Source organism: Rhinichthys klamathensis, unplaced genomic scaffold, assembly GCF_029890125.1.
Source record: "Rhinichthys klamathensis goyatoka isolate OS25496 unplaced genomic scaffold, OSU_Roscu_1.1 h1tg000645l_1, whole genome shotgun sequence".
NCBI classification, from domain to species: Eukaryota; Metazoa; Chordata; class Actinopteri; order Cypriniformes; family Leuciscidae; genus Rhinichthys; species Rhinichthys klamathensis.
Window position 1 is genome coordinate 28,567 of NW_026607091.1, and position 16,303 is coordinate 44,869.

A 16,303-nucleotide genomic window follows, 5' to 3' on the forward strand; every position below is an offset into this window, starting at 1 on the left:
GTTTCAGAATGTTCAGAGAACATTCAAAAGGAACGGTACCATAATGTTTGAATAGTGATAAAATGGAATGTTTCCTTAACGTTTGCATAAACTAAAAAGAATGTTCAGAAATAATATTTTTGTAACCTAATAGGAACTTTAGCAAATCCTTATTAGAACATATTTTTGTTAGCTTGGTACATGCCTCATTTGACTCAAAATATTGTTAGATTTGTTCCCTGATACCACAGCAAATCATCCTCTGCTTGTGTAAATGTTTACCTCAGCAACTATATTTCACATGCCAAGCCAATACCCATAATGTTGGGGCAATCTTTGTGATGTCTATTCAGGTGGGCAACTTAATCAGTCTGGTGCAGCACAGCCCACTCAAATGTCGCTCTCCCGTCGAGGGGGAAAGTGCTGATTTCAGTGGAATGTCACCCCTAATTAATTACCCCCATAAAGCTGATTTATGCCACGATTTGTCTTTGGTGCTGGAGGCTGTACTGATCTTCTCTAATTTACTACAGTCAACACCACACATATGATGTTCAAGCATTCTTTTTATGATATCGGTTAGATTGTGGTTCTCCATGTTGGAGCGGATCACATGGGCAGAGAGTTACACCATTTTCCATGCTGAACTGGAACAATGAAATTCAAGTGGCATAAAGCTAATGCCATCAGACTCTGAAGTGCCTGCACGCACAGCGTGAGTGCAGATATCTGAGCCCTTTAAATCTCAGTTCATTCAACCTGAATGCACCATTCAAAATTTTCACACTCAAGTGGGCACAATGGCAGCATAACAGGGGCTTTATGAGTAAGTGTTCGGCCAGGATAAAAAAACAACATATGGACCGCCCATCAGCAGCAATCCACAGCTACATGGATTAAATTCATCCTCCGTTCTGCTCCCTTCACTTCTGTCAATTATTTCATAGTAGGCACTTTCCATGAATACTTTGGTGGTGTCCCATTATTTATTTATTTAGTTATTTTTGGCATTACAGGCACAAATTCCATTTTTTGTTGAAATGTACTTAACATGAACTATAGCTAAACATGTGTATTCCCTATTCGAAAAGATGACTTTAAAACAATTAACGTCATAATTTGGAAGATCTGTTGAACAGATATTTAATTGTAAAACAAATATTTGGCCGTGTTTCGCATTGTTTCCACATGATTTCCCCATTACAAAAAAATATTTTAGACCCTTTGTACAGCAAGAAAAACATAACAATAAATGACACAAATTTGCAACCATTTTTGCAATTTATATATATTTAAATATGTCAACAATAAATATTATATGAAACATTTTATTTTATACCCATTTCAATCAAATATTTAACCTGTCTAAATAAAAACCCTGATCTGTGTGATTAATTCAAGCAAAATTAAAACAATAATGCGTTTTTGTATATATTTTGTATAATATACAAAATATATACAAAAACGCATTATTGTTTTAATTTTGCTTGAATTAATATATAGATTATATATATTATATATATGTTATACATATAATATATTAATATTATATTATATATTAATATTAATATATAGATTATATATATTATATATATGTTATATAGATGTCAGGTGGCATCCAACTTTCTTCGGACGTTTCGACCCTAAACCACAACGTCCTCCAGTCACTTCCCGTCTTCTCCTGGATTCCAGCTCAACTCCTCCCGCCTATTCCAAAGCTAACAAGAGGTGAGCCTGCTGCCTCCCCCAACCAGTGCATAGCTGTCTTCATCTCCTATTCTGCAATTCCCAAAGCTTTGAACATCTTCCACACAGATTGTGCAGGGAAACCCCTGCAACCAACCTCAATTGGAAATAGCCAGACCTTCCACCTTTTTTCCCTGCATTGCTGGAAAACGCCCTGGTACTTATTGACTTTCCTCTCAGAGGCTTCTTTGCATCCATCTTCCCATCTATCTTCAATCATGATGATACTCCTTCCCTCCACATAACTTACACACTGCGTCCTCCCTCATTCCCTACCTGAACAAGTTTGCTGGTAATGGAAGAGTATCATCAGTATCACAATCTCTCTGCCTGTGCCTCTGCTACATCAGCTGCCCACTTGCGTCCTGATCTTCTGGTGACCCCTAAATCTCTGTGCAACATCACAGCCCTTTAGCTGTAACTGTCCAGGGCTGTGCTTCCCAAAATCAGAGCAAGCCAAAGTTGATCGTAGTAGGGACCATTGGTGCCAATTGTTCTACGATCAACTTAGTTACAATGCTTTTGGGAAACGCAGCCCAGATCTGATGTTTAGCCCTACTGACGTGAAACTTGGTGGAATTCCGCGCCACCTGCGAAGGTGTGTATTCATTCGCCTCTCAAGTCCTTCCACTAACGTCATGAGCACTTCAGTAGCCACATAAGTCTTGGTAGCAGACCATGCTGAAAGAGCCAGGTCTTGAACTTGCCTGGTAAGCCTGAACACTTTATCTTCCTCAGACATTCTTCTGCTGGTCTCTCTGTTCTAGATACACTACTTCCGTCATTAAGAGAGGCATCATACCACATCCCTATAGGCTTTTGACTGGGTCTTCCTCTGTTGATGGTATAACCTCTCTCTGGACTTGTAGTTGGAACTTGCTAGTCACTTTCCCGTTTCTGATCACAATACTTCTTGAATTCCTTGGTTTGAACCTAATTCTTGCCCATGCTGCCACATCATCAAGTTCCTTTTGGATCCACCTAGCTTCCTTAACTTCCTCAGGGCTGGTCAACCTCCCGGATCTTGCTTCTCCCAACAGAGTTTTGGTTAAACTATATAGATCCTTCATAAACTGAGCTCACTTGGCCTCCTTCTCCTTTCTCAATCTCTATGACCTTTCTACCCTTCTCATGTTACACAGGTTGCAAGTTGACATTTTATGAAGTTTAAGCATCTTTTCACCGACTATTTGTTGTAGAAAAAATATTTACACCATATTCATATAAAAGTGCCTCATTTTACAATTTAAGATGACTCAGGAGTGACTTTTAGTTGGTGATTAGTAGTAATTCAGCAAGGGATTATGGGAAAGGCCATGGTCTGTGATGGCAGGTGAGACCTATAGGGTTTGAGGTACGAGTTTGGGTACGATTTTATTTTGTTTCATGGACAAGTTGTATACTTTATGTTTAAATACTGTGAACATTGTTTGCAAAAAAAAAATAGGAAAACGCCACATTACATACTGTATATCAGTGGTGTATCGCGGTTCAAATGTTATGGGAAGGAGGCGGGAACCAGCGAACATTTAAAGATTTTAATAAATAAATAAACAATTACAAAAATGAAAGTATAAGCCAGCAACCCTTCGCGGACGACTGCTGGCTACACAAAACAGAAACAAAACACAACATAAAATCAGGCCTGTTCCTCTCTCGCTCTCCACTGTCGTCGCTCCTCCTTTTATGCTTCCGCTCCTCCGTGAGAGATACGAGACCGGTGCGTCGCTCAGGTGTCGCTCATTAGTAATCACGCCACTGGCCTCGTGCTGTCCTCCCACGGTCCTCGACCTCGTCCTGCTCGCCACACACCCCCATCGCCCCCGAGGAGTACCCACGAGACTGCGCTCTACCCCCCACCCCACCCCTCCGGGGGGACCGATCACAGAGGCCGCGGTACCTGGGGGTATGGATAGACGAGGCGAGAGAAAAGGAGACGGAAGCATGAGGAGCGACAGAGACGAGAGAGGGGAGAAAGGAAAAAAAAATCTTGGTCCGGTTCCCACAACGCACTGCCATCTGGTCCTCCACCAGCTGGGCGATCTTCTCCGCGGTGCCTGGTGGTGGCGCTGGATAGCCCTCGGTGGACGGCTCGACACTCCTCCACCACCTGGTGAATGGCGACAGCTCCTCTGGGTTTGGGCAGACGGCAGTAGTCCCCCGTTCCCTGCTCCTCCCCATCATGGCGGATGGCAGCAGGCTCCGGCCCACGGCGAACGGCGGCGACTCGTCTGCTCCCTCATGGACGGCAGCCGCCCCTCCAGCACCTAGGTGGCTGGCAGCGAGCTCGACCGCCCCCCCCACCCCGGCAACTCACTCCAGTGCACCGCCTCGAGCGTCCATGGTGACGGAATCTGCCCACCATGCTCGATGGCACCGTGGATTCCCCACAGCGGCGAGGACTCTTTGACAGCACGTTACTCCTTCTTCCCGGGTTTCGGCACCAGTGTAACGACTGCTGTCACATATAATAAAACAAAACACAACATAAAATCAGGCCTGTTCCTCTCTCACTCTTCACTGTCATCGCTCCTCCTTTTATGCTTCCGCTCCTCCGTGAGAGATACGAGACCGGTGCGTCGCTCAGGTGTCGCTCATTAGTAATCACGCCACCGGCCTCGCGCCGTCCTCCCACGGTCCTCGACCTCGTCCTGCTCGCCACAAGTGATTTCTCAGAATCCATTTCAATGTAGAATAGTTTTTCAATATGTTACTCAAGCTACTTCTCTGATTGTTTATACCAATACAGTAAAAAAACAAAAACATTTTCATTAACCTTTTTGTTTTAAGTTGCATTGTGGGATTGTTGTTATGTTTCCAGGACAGGGTCCAGGTGGTAAACGGGGCATTATCCATCAGCAGTCTGACCCTGTCAGATACTGGGATGTACCAGTGTATCGCTGAGAACCGTCATGGCCGGGTGTTTGCCAACGCTGAACTCAGAGCCATTGGTAAGTGATCACTAAATTCATAGTAACTAAAGATCAACACAGGCTCATTGGAAAAACATGCCTCTACCTACGTACGCAAAACATTCTCATCCCAAGGCGTCATCTAACTGACACTTTTGACCATGCGTCAACATGCCGACGCACATGGTACCCTTTAAGCGTCAATATGAGACGCTCATCCTCGGGCGTCATCTAACTGACATGGCACCCTTTAGCGTCAGTTAGATGACGCTTCCGTTATGGGTAGGTTTAGGTCTGGGGTAGGGTTAGGGTTAGACTTAGACCACTAGGAGGCGCGTCTCATATTGACGCTTAAGGGGTACCATGTGCGTCGGCATGTTGACGCATGGTCAAAAGCGTCAGTTAGATGACGCCTTGGTATGAGAACGGGCTGACGTACGAGTCACAATAAAAGAGCTCAAAGACTTGCAATACATTCAACAATTAATAAAACGTTGGCAGATTCACATTCATCTGTTTCAGATAAAATTGAACGCACATTTAATGCCAATCCCTGGACATTTCACTTTGAAAGTGTTGTGAAACATGCAAGACGGCGCAATGTAAAGTTTTGCAGAAATGTCGCCACAGGCACATTTTTCCAATGACCATGGGTTCCTAACAATGTAGCTCCTCAACTGTTCTTATGCTCTGAAATATGTAGCCAATATGCAGTGGGACATATGCCATTATACAGTATGTTTCCAAATTTAAGGTTCGTTTTGGTTTTAGAGCAGCAGTGCTGTGTAGCAGCACTTGGGTTTTGTTCCCTCATAAGCTCATTCCAACCATATTGTCAGTGAACGCCACCACCCATTAGTCTTACCATGCCCTTTTGCGCTGCATTTAAAAACAGTTGACCCGCTATTATGAGGAGCAGAATAACTTTTGACAGGATCAATGATCAAACCCATCTCTGCGGTGAAGATTAAAGGAGTTGACGTTCAAGGCCATTTTATCATGCGGCAGACGAAAGAAGTGCTCTGTTCCCTAGTCCTGTCATTTGTCAGCACAATGGGTGCTTTGATGCTGTCAGCGCTGAGTGCAGATGGATGCCAAACAGGCAGGAAAGTCTAGTATGCTGAAATTGCTGCCTGGGGGAGATGTGAGGTAGACGGTCTTCGCACTTTAGAGCCTTTAGATTTGTGCTGGCTGGCTTGACTCGGTTTGACTTAGTGGTGTGTGGGGGATAGTGTGAGCTCTTGAGTGTGCTCTTCAGTGAGTATATCGCATTAAAAACATCCTCCTCACCCGCCGCTGGAAAGTGAGATGACGATGAGATTTAGCTAAGACGGAACCAGATAGAGATGTAGACATTTGACAGGTTGTGTGGAAGAACACGGGTCAGTGACATAACACTAATTGTTTTGTCCTGTTTATTAGTTCACTCAAAAATACACTAGCATTCAAAAGAAAAATAAATCAATTACTAATTTTTGTCAGCAAGAATGGATTAAATTGATCAAAAGTTACAGTATAGACTATAAGACTTTAAAGTTTTGTAATACTGTTATAATCAACTCGATTTCATAAATGCTGTTCGTTTGAAATTTCTATTCATCAAAGAATAGAAGCAAAGCATGTAAGCAGCACAACTGTTTTAAACATTGATATAATAAGAAATGTTTCTTGAGCAGAAAATCATCATATTAGAATGATTTCTGAAGGATCGTGTGACACTGAAGACTGGAGTAATGATGCTGAAAATTCAGCTTTGACATCACAGAGATAAATTACATTTTAAAATATATTAAAATAGAAAACAGTTATTTTAGATTGTAATAATATTTCACAATAATACTGTTTTTACTGTATTTTTGATCAAATAAATGTATTCTTTGTGAGGGTAAGAGACGCAAAAAAAAATTCACAGGAATAAATGACATTTTATAATATATTCAAAAATAGAAAACTGTTATTTATAATTGTAACTTTAAATCATATTTCACATTATTACCGTTTTACTGTATTTTTGATACCTTGGGAAGCAAAAGAGATTTTAGATACACTTTATTTTAATGTGACGTTGTTACAGTGTAATTACATAAATAAGTATTGAGAAGTTTTATTTAACTACATGTACTTATTGTAGGGTGAGAGTTTGGTTTAGGCTTAATTGCTTGTAATTGTGCACAATTTACGGTAAATTGTGCACAATTACAAGCAATTAAGCCTAAACCAAACTCTTACCCTACAATAAGTACATGTAGTTAAATAAAACTTCTCAATACTTACTTATGTAATTACACTGTAACAACTTTAATTCAAGTCACAGTAGTATGACGTGAATTTTTAATGTACATTACCATTCAAAAGGTTGGGGTCGGTTCATTTTTTTTTTTAAAGAAAACGAACCGACCCCAACCTTTTGAATGGTAATGTACATTAAAAATGCACGTCATACTACTGTGACTTGAATACACCTCTTCTATGATGAGCGTATTTCAATTCCTAAATTAAAATTTGGTATTATTTTGGGGGAAGTGAACAGGTACAAATCTCAGAGCGATACAACTGTCCGATTGTTGTAATGAAGAAAAAAAAGCTTCATTAGAAGAATCAAATTATTGCTAATAATTTTTTTTGAAATAATGAAACAACAATATAAATAATATTAGAAAAATATTGTTTCTGTATATTCCGAGCCACATTTGGTGTGACATGTCTAGAAAATATGAAATATTTTGTTTGGTCACTGTTCTTGAGCTGTTTCTCTTCAAAACGAATGATACTTTTTGATATTTTCCTTTGTAATGCAGACATTGTACGTGCTTTTTAAAACACTTTTAGGAGTCATTCTTTCTTTCTCTCTGTCAGTTTTGTAAGATGCTTGTTTTTCTCTTCACATCAGCAGTGGCACCAGATTTCTCCAACAGTGTGCTAAAGGCACAGACATTGGCTCGGCAGGGTGGAGATGTTTTGATTGAGTGCAAGCCTCGCATGTCTCCACGCGGGATGATCTCCTGGAGGAAGGGCAAAGAAGCCTTGCGAGAAAGCCACAGGTATTTTTACCAACCCATTTCCCTTTGTCTGCCAAGAACCTGTTTATTAAAGTGATACAGAGAGAGCAATATGATTCAGGTCAGGCGGAGGGTTGTTACTGATCAAAGGTTATTCACATCAAAACGTCTCAACACAACAGCCGCTGCATTTGCATATACTTCATCTTAAAAAGAAAAAAACACCTTTTTCACAGCACAGAATAACATCAAAAGTGCTTGAACAATCAACCAACCTCTGATCGTTGAAGCTGTTTTATAAACTATTTGAATTTAGTAGAAAATTCAGTCTTCCCAATGTTGTTGTCCAACATTAAATCTTATTTTTATATATTTTTAGATGGTTGGTTGAAATGTCTAAATCTCTGATGCATAAATGATTAAATCACAAAATGTATTAACGTTTTTAATAATTTTTTTAATTAATTAATTTTATTAATTAACTTTCTTCAGATTTTTTTTTTTTTTTTAAGAGTCTGTCCAATGTAGTAATTATCCAATGTAGCAAGTCAGTGGCAGTCTGTAAGCAAATAATAATTATGAACTTTTACAGTGAAATAACAATAAAAGCATGAATCTTTATTTTTAAGCATTGTGTTACCAAAATATCATTCTAAAAACCGCATTGTTATTTTATTTGAAATATTCTGATCTTTTGTCAGCCATTTATGTATGTAAAACAGTTATTTTAAACTGTAATAATATTTCAAAATACTATAATTTTTACTGTATTGTGGATCAAATAAATGCAGCCTTGGAGAGCAAGAGACTTCTTTCAAAAACCAAAACTTTTGAACACTCGTTCGGGCTGCACGTAAATCCGCTGGAAGGTTGCTTTCCTGTCCCACATCACACATGCGCACTTCAATAAGCCGACAGAACACGGGCAAAAACGGGTTTTGCGCGTTTACATGACCACATGCATTGTCGGCTTATTAATATAATGTGCATGTAAACGACAGCTTGGAACCACCTCTCAGACACTGTTATGCCTCCAGATCAATGACTTAAGTTTGAATGTAAGGCGGTGCATCACAGGATTCTCATTAGCATACACTTCAGATGAATCCACTGAGGAATAAAGCAGTATGACGCTGTCTCCATGGAGAGAGTACCTGTGAACTCTTGAGTCTGGAGCCACTGTAAGAAAATCATTAGTGGCCATCACTGTCCATCAGCCTTGTACTAACATCCACCCACAATCTACAGCTCTGAGGGACAGGGTCTCTCATTAAACACTGCTGCACTACTGGGAGTGTGTTTGAGAGAGAGAGAGAGAGAGAGAGAGAGAGAGAAAGAACAGCTTTTTCAGGCTTCTTCTATAATGATCATGCGGGAAGGGAAAATGTTGCTTTCATTTCTTTATGGCCAATTTGGCTTTTATATGTAGTACTTGTTAGAAATCTGCTGACTGTACTATGCAAATATGATTGTAGCCAGTTTCCAGCTTTTCACGTTTGTGCATAAATAAGGAAAAGTTGCACAAATGTATTCATGCATAATTATACTTTTTGTTCACTTTTCATCAGGATCCTGTCGCTTCGGCTGACAGATATTAAAAATGCATTGCAGTGAAATTGCTGGTAACGCGTTACAGTGAAGTTTCAATTTGTTGACATTGTTTAGGGCATAATGACAACCACAACAAATTTTACTGCCTATTTAAATCTAAGTTAATGTTAATTTATAAATATTGTTAATTAATGTTTGTTCATAATAAATTAAAAAAATTGTTTGTTGTTATTTCATGTTAGATATTGCATTAACTAATATAAATAAAACATATTCATAGTTTTCAGTCACGTGACCTGGAGGGCAAAACCTTCATAGAACTGCAGGACAGGCCTGTCAATTTTCCATCTGTTTCAACTTTCAAAGCATGCATTTTTAGATCACCTCTCGGAAGAAGAAAAACAAAAATATTGAACAAAAGGCAAGTTTTTGGGCACTTGTGATCCATAAAAAGCACCTGTTGCAGTATTTCAATCAATAAAAAAACATTCCGGGATCATTCTAAGTGCCTTAATGTACCAAAACAGTGATGTTAAAAGATCAAATTCAGTAAACACCTTATTGATGATTCATACTATATACGGGCGAGCAGATGAGCCCAGAATATGAACGCAACGCACAGAGTGCTTTCTTTATAATGGTTTTCTATGGCAAAGCACTACTTTTCGGCCTAAGCTTTTCCGGGTCAGTACATCGACCTTGGGTTGATTCGCCAAGTGTATAGTGTAAATGCAGATATCGCATATGGGTCACTTTAAAAAAAAGAAAAAAAAGATGCTGGTCGTCAAAAACAAATATGAGCCGCATTTCCACCGCAGGACCTCTCCAGGAACTAGGAACTTTGGAGTGGTACTCGGTGTGTTTCGACCGCAGGAACCAGGGTCTAAATGAAGTTACAGGTAAAAATTGTCAAGTCAAGTCACCTTTATTTATATAGCGCTTTTTACAATACAGATTGTATCAAAGCAGCTTCACAGTGATAACATGAAAATAATACAACAAAGTTTGTTTCTGAAAGAGAATTGCGTCAACGTCCACCTTAAGTAAGGCAGATCAATAATATTATTGAATATTAAATGTCCCCAACTAAGCAAGCCAAAAGCCAAGGCAACAGTGGCAAGGAACCAAAACTCCATCAGGGACAGAATGGAGAAAAAACCTTGGGAGAAACCAGACTCAGTCGGAGGGCCAGTTCTCCTCTGGCCAACGAAGGAACAGTGTATGATTCGGGGAGCGTTACAAGTCAGATTGGATCGGAACATTTAGGGTGTATTCACACCAGGAAAGTCTGATAGTTCACTTGCTTTGGTCCGGACCAAATAAAAAAAAATGTTGTTTGTTTTTTGGTACGGTTCACTTTCACACTGCTCTTTTTGCAAGTGAACCAAAATTTGTAAACAAAACCACACGTGTGCTAAGGTCGTCCATTCATTGGACAAGGATTCTCAAGTAGGGCAATCAGGAAGTGCAAAAAAGGCTTAACGTAAATTAACGCAGCATCATCCTTGTATTGTAACTATCGTTACATTATTTGAACTGCAAATGCTTTTTTTTTTGCATCTATGCGCGATTAGACTAAAGAGAACCCTCTGTATGTGAATGTCCTGATGCACACACTCATTCATTCATTCCATTCCAATGATGCACACACGACGCGCAGAAAGACGCGCAACAGATGTAATGTAGTAGGCTACAACAGATCACTTTCCCATAACGCAACTCCGACTACGGAAGCCTGTTAACTCAAAGGCGCAGTGCTTTCTTGCAATTGGGTCGGTTCATGTTCACACCGTAAACGAACCGTACCAGAGTTCGTTTGGAACCGTACCGAGACCACCTCTTCAGCTGGGTCTCGGTTCGGTTGTTTGGTCCGCACTCAAGTGTGATTGCTGTATTCACACCTGCCCAAAAGGTCCGCACCAAGGGGGGAAATGAATAGAGTTCGATTCAATCGAACCAAACAAGGCAGGTGTGAATACACCCTTAGAGTATTTATCCATTTCCATCTTTTTGGAAGTCGAAGTTATCACGCCGGTATGGAGACGAGTTGTTGAGGATCAGTGCCGTCCACCATAGTTGGTCCATATCGCCGACGTTGAGTCGTCTCTTCACAGGCTTTGTGACATCTGAAGTCTCCGTGAGAGGCTGGACACAAACTGGAGCTGATGAACGCCATTTTCCTCGGGACTCGCGTCCCGAGACAACAGCAGAAAGGCAAAAAGGGAAAATAATTAGCATAGCTGCTGTTCAAAATGATTTCCATAACACGAGCGTAGATGATAAAAACATGAAGACAGTGACTCTTGCGTCCCAGAGTCACCCCCCTTCCGTCCCCCACTCAACTCAGCCCAGCTTACTGACCTTTACATCCCTCCTGCTGCTGAGACCTAGCCACAATCTCACAATTGTCCAAAAAGTTCCAAAAAGCTCGTGAGGTAGTACTTTTTCAAAGTTCTGGAACTTTCAGGGGTGGGACTTAGGCGTTGAACATGCTGATTGGTTGACTCCACGCAGCATATCGTTTCAACCACCCTTTTTAAAAGTCTGCTTTTGGTAAGAGTTGTTTGCTATTCGAATCCAAAATGGAGTTTAAAAAACAAAGTGTTGCAGGTAATTTGGGTGGAAACGCGGCTATAGTCACCAAATCGGAATTGGGCATCAAGACCTGTAGTGTAAATGCGGTTTATAACGGCTTCTTTTAGCAATAAAAGTTCCACGTTATCGTCTGCTTGATGGAAGAGTAATTTTGGCCTCAGCTGGAGTAAAACTTTCGAAGATAATACATGAAATGACATTCCTGCTGAAAGCTCTCATGCCAACATGATTCCATTTCTAAAAATTCTACTTACTGAACTCTTGGCATGGCAAACATTGGCATGCTCATAAAAAAAGGTCTGTTTGCCTCGGTGGTGGGAGCAGATTTGTCGTCTTCTGCTGTGAAGGAGACCACTGCATAGTGAAAGGTCACGGTGTAAATGAAGCACATCCCGTCCTAAGACTCTTCGCTATTTTTCATTGCTTTGGCCCCTGCACTATATGAATAAAAGCTAATTTTCACTTTTTCTTCTGCACTTAGCAGAACATGTAGATTTTGTTAAGCTTAAATTTGTATTTTGGGAGGCAAAATCAGTCTGTTTTTCAATGTTATGATTATTTTATGGTGCTTTTTCGAGCTTGGCCGTTCCAGTCAAAAAAGCTGTTCACCTTTTGTGTTTCACAGAATAAAGGAGGTATAATAATACAGGTTTGGAATGGCATGAAGGTGATTCAATAGTGACAGATTCACCAGAACAATGTTGTTATGTGATGTGAAAAGCCTTGGCAGTGCCGAATAAACTACTGAAGAATCCTTTGAGGAAAGAGCTTGAAAGTGAATATATCAGAGCTATTTTAGCAGAGCAAATGTGTTTGGCTTTTCAATGTTTCATTTCACGTGATTGTAAAAACACAAATACCCAATAATGGGAGATACAGTTGTAAAATATACAGTACATACAGATTATTTTATAATATAATGCACATTTATAATACAAATAAAATGACCCAACATGTGAATTTAAAATATGTCTTGTATAATTGTTTAATGATGTCTTATTATTTACGTCCTATCGCCTATTGATCTCTGTGTCCAGACTAAAGTTCATTGATCTTCAGTTAGTTATACTAATATAATAACCGTTTTTTATATAGTGTGTATGAATGAGTTGCAAGGCTTTCATCATGTCACTTTGTTGTCTAGAGTCTCCGTGCTGGATAATGGCAGTCTCCGGATATCCAACATCACCAAACTAGACGCAGGTCTTTACACTTGTGTGGCGAGAAACCAGTTTGGAGTGGCAAGCAGTGCAGGCACACTAGTGGTGAAAGGTATGCTGGGACATTTTAAGTTGAAAGGATGCATTAAATTGATTAAAGGTGACAACAAAGACTTTTAAAAGATTTCTTTCTTTTGAACATTATATTTATCAAACAATCCTGAAAAAAATGATCACGGTTTCCAGAAAATATTAAGCAGCTCGACTGTTTTCAACATTGATGATGATAATAATAAATGTTTATTGAGCATCAAATCATCATATTAGAATGATTTCTGAAGGATCGTGTGACACTGAAGACTGGAGTAATGATGCTGAAAATTCAGCTTTGACATCACAGAGATAAAATACATTTTAAAATATATTAAAATAGAAAACAGTTATTTTAGATTGTAATAATATTTCACAATAATACTGTTTTTACTGTATTTTTGATCAAATAAATGTATTCTTTGTGAGCGTAAGAGATTTTTTAAAAATCTTACCAACTTCAAACTTGTTAACGGTAGTGTATAATATAATAAAAAGTTGAATTAAATAATATTTTGTACGACATAAAATAATGATATAATACAGTCTTTGCCACTATGAGAGTAAAGCGCAAGCTTCTTATCTTATCTCCACACTCTCTAGATGAACTGTGCTCGTGGTTAATGGGAAATTGATTTATTCGGCGAGCATTAGAGATGCATGATATGTGTGGGAACAACTGTGCTGTGTTTCATTAGAGCTTAGATCCATCTAAAACAGCCTTTTTTGCAATTTTCTTCATTCTTCACCCATCTGACAAGACGACGTAATAATACCAGCATTCTATTAGAACAGCAGTTTGGTGGTCCCTCTTGTCTTCGAAATCGGTTTCTATAGAAACTCTCTGGTTTCTTCTCTCGCTCTCATTTTCACATGAAAGCCTGAATGCTGAATACATGTTCATTTGACATGTTAATTTGCTAACAGTTTAAGTAAAATTGCCCCAGCAAAATTCACGTGTTTGCCTTATTAAAAAGACATCTCTGCAAGAGGTTCACAGCAAAGTGCGTGATAAAGCATGAATAATTCAGCACAGGGGAATCCAGAGATTACTAATCAGTAATGATTCATTCCGTAAATTAAAGCTAAACCAGCTGTTTTATTAATATGCAATATTGTTGTTTTTGTCATCTTGACCCTTTCATTGACACCCCTTAAATAAAACAAATACATCAGAGGAATACCAAACAGGTGTGATGATATAGCAAATAGATAGATAGATAGATAGATAGATAGATAGATAGATAGATAGATAGATAGATAGATAGATAGATAGATAGATAGATAGATAGATAGATAGATAGATAGATAGATAGATAGATAGATAGATAGATAGATAGATAGATAGATCAGTCTACAGATACACTCTTTAAAATAAAGATATATTTTGAAAGGTTAGGTTTATTGGAGATTTTTTTTAGGGGGACATTAAGAATCATTGATTATATGAGGAGTCATTTATTTCAGAAGATGGAAATCTAACAGCACAGTGACATCTAGTGGTGGCAGAAGTGTGCTGATCAATGCACCGCCTTCCTCAGCTAAAAAAATACGGCTTGACTAATGGTTAACGTGTAACATCTTGAGCTACTAGCACTTTTTTAAGAGCCTGGTCATAATATACTGTAATACAACAACTGCTGTTTTGTGCACCAAGATACTGATGACTAGTAATGTACTGTATCAGCTGTCGTCGTTATTCCAGAGCCAACCATCATCACTTCTAAAGCCACCCAGCTGGACGTTACAGTCGGAGAGAGTGTTGTTATTCCGTGCCAGGTGTCCCGTGACCCCTCCCTGGACGTGAGATTCACCTGGTTTTTCAACGAGCAGTTGATCAGTTTCGGAAGCCATGGGGGATATTTCGAAAAAGTTGGTGGGGTACGTGTCATTCTTGTTGCATGATGTAATATTAGTTTCTGATATTCATGTTTGTCGAATTTGTAAAGACACTGAAAAATCTGAATCTAACAGAAGACCAGAAATATTGTCTTTCATGAAACTGTATATATTATTGTGTGTTTGCTCATAGACATCTGCCGGTGACATTATGATCCGTAACATTCAGCTAAGGCATGCAGGAAGGTACACATGTGCTGTACAGACTAAAGTGGACAGTGCGTCTATAGCAACAGATGTTGTGGTACGAGGTAATGTTTTTCCAAACAAAATTTCATACAAAAAACCCTACTAGGATTAAACTTAAAAGTATAAAACCCACTATGTTAAAAACGCACCGACTAAAAATAAAACAATTGGTCCCACTTTATATTAGGTGTCTACTTTAACTACTATGTGCTTACATAAAAAAAAAAAAGATTGTTAGGTACAGTGTACTTATGGTGTTCAGGTTGGTAACACTTTACTTTAATGTTTATTTGTTACATATGTTACATTTATTTTCTATAGTAATAACTTAAAATTAAGCATAATTAACTTGCAACTAACTCTACACCAAACACTAATCCTACCCCAAACCTATAGTAAGTACATGTACTTGATTAATATTACTATGTACTTACATTTATAGTTACACTGTAACATTAAAATAAAGTGTAACCCAAAATGTGTTTGCTCCTATTGAGGTTGAGTTTAGGGACATGTTTGGAAGTATGGTTAAGTTTAAGCAGTGTTGGGGAAAGTAAAAGTAATGCATTACAATATTGCATTTCTCCCTAAAAATGAACCAATTGTGTTAACTAAAAGTATATTTGTATTATTTAACATACTTAATTATGTTAGTTTGTGTAATATTCTGAGTTTCATTTTGAGGAATACTGGATGTTTTAGTGCAAATGAGATAAATGTAAATGCTCTCATTTAGTCTAGAACTATAATAATCATGTTCACAGCGCACACAACACCACTGTACTTACTCACGTTTCCACTCAACATGGGGACAGGAGAGCTGTCAGTGTTTAAACGGGAAAACAAACTTGTGTTACTTATTTGAAAAAGTAACTAAGATATTTTGTAGTACATTTAAAAGTAATCCATTACTTTACTAGTTACTTGAAAAAGTAATCCGATTACAAGTAACTCACGTTTACTTGTAATGCGTTACACCCAACACTTGGCTTAATGGTGGGTTAAGGGGTAAAGGGAGGGTCAACAGTGTAATTATATATGTATTTACATAAATTAATTACAGCTGTAATTACATGCAGGCATTTTTACATAAGTCCAGTGTAAAAAAATGGTGTGCACAATAAGTGAATTGTATCAAATGATTCATTTAAATGTTATTACAAAATACTTAAAGACACTTCAT

The 16,303-nt window shown here is 38.8% G+C and overlaps 1 protein-coding gene across 1 annotated transcript in view; it reads left to right on the forward strand.

Moving 5' to 3' along the window:
- Positions 1 to 16,303, forward strand: part of cntn3a.1 (contactin 3a, tandem duplicate 1) — a gene marked incomplete at its 5' end in the record, with an annotated part of 53,916 nt that overhangs the window by 23,659 nt on the left and 13,954 nt on the right. The window contains 5 exons of the mRNA XM_056241481.1: positions 4,547 to 4,676; positions 7,528 to 7,678; positions 12,927 to 13,054; positions 14,738 to 14,913; positions 15,065 to 15,182. Of these exons, the coding sequence (XP_056097456.1) occupies positions 4,547 to 4,676; positions 7,528 to 7,678; positions 12,927 to 13,054; positions 14,738 to 14,913; positions 15,065 to 15,182 (703 nt within the window). The remainder of the gene's footprint in view (positions 1 to 4,546; positions 4,677 to 7,527; positions 7,679 to 12,926; positions 13,055 to 14,737; positions 14,914 to 15,064; positions 15,183 to 16,303) is intronic.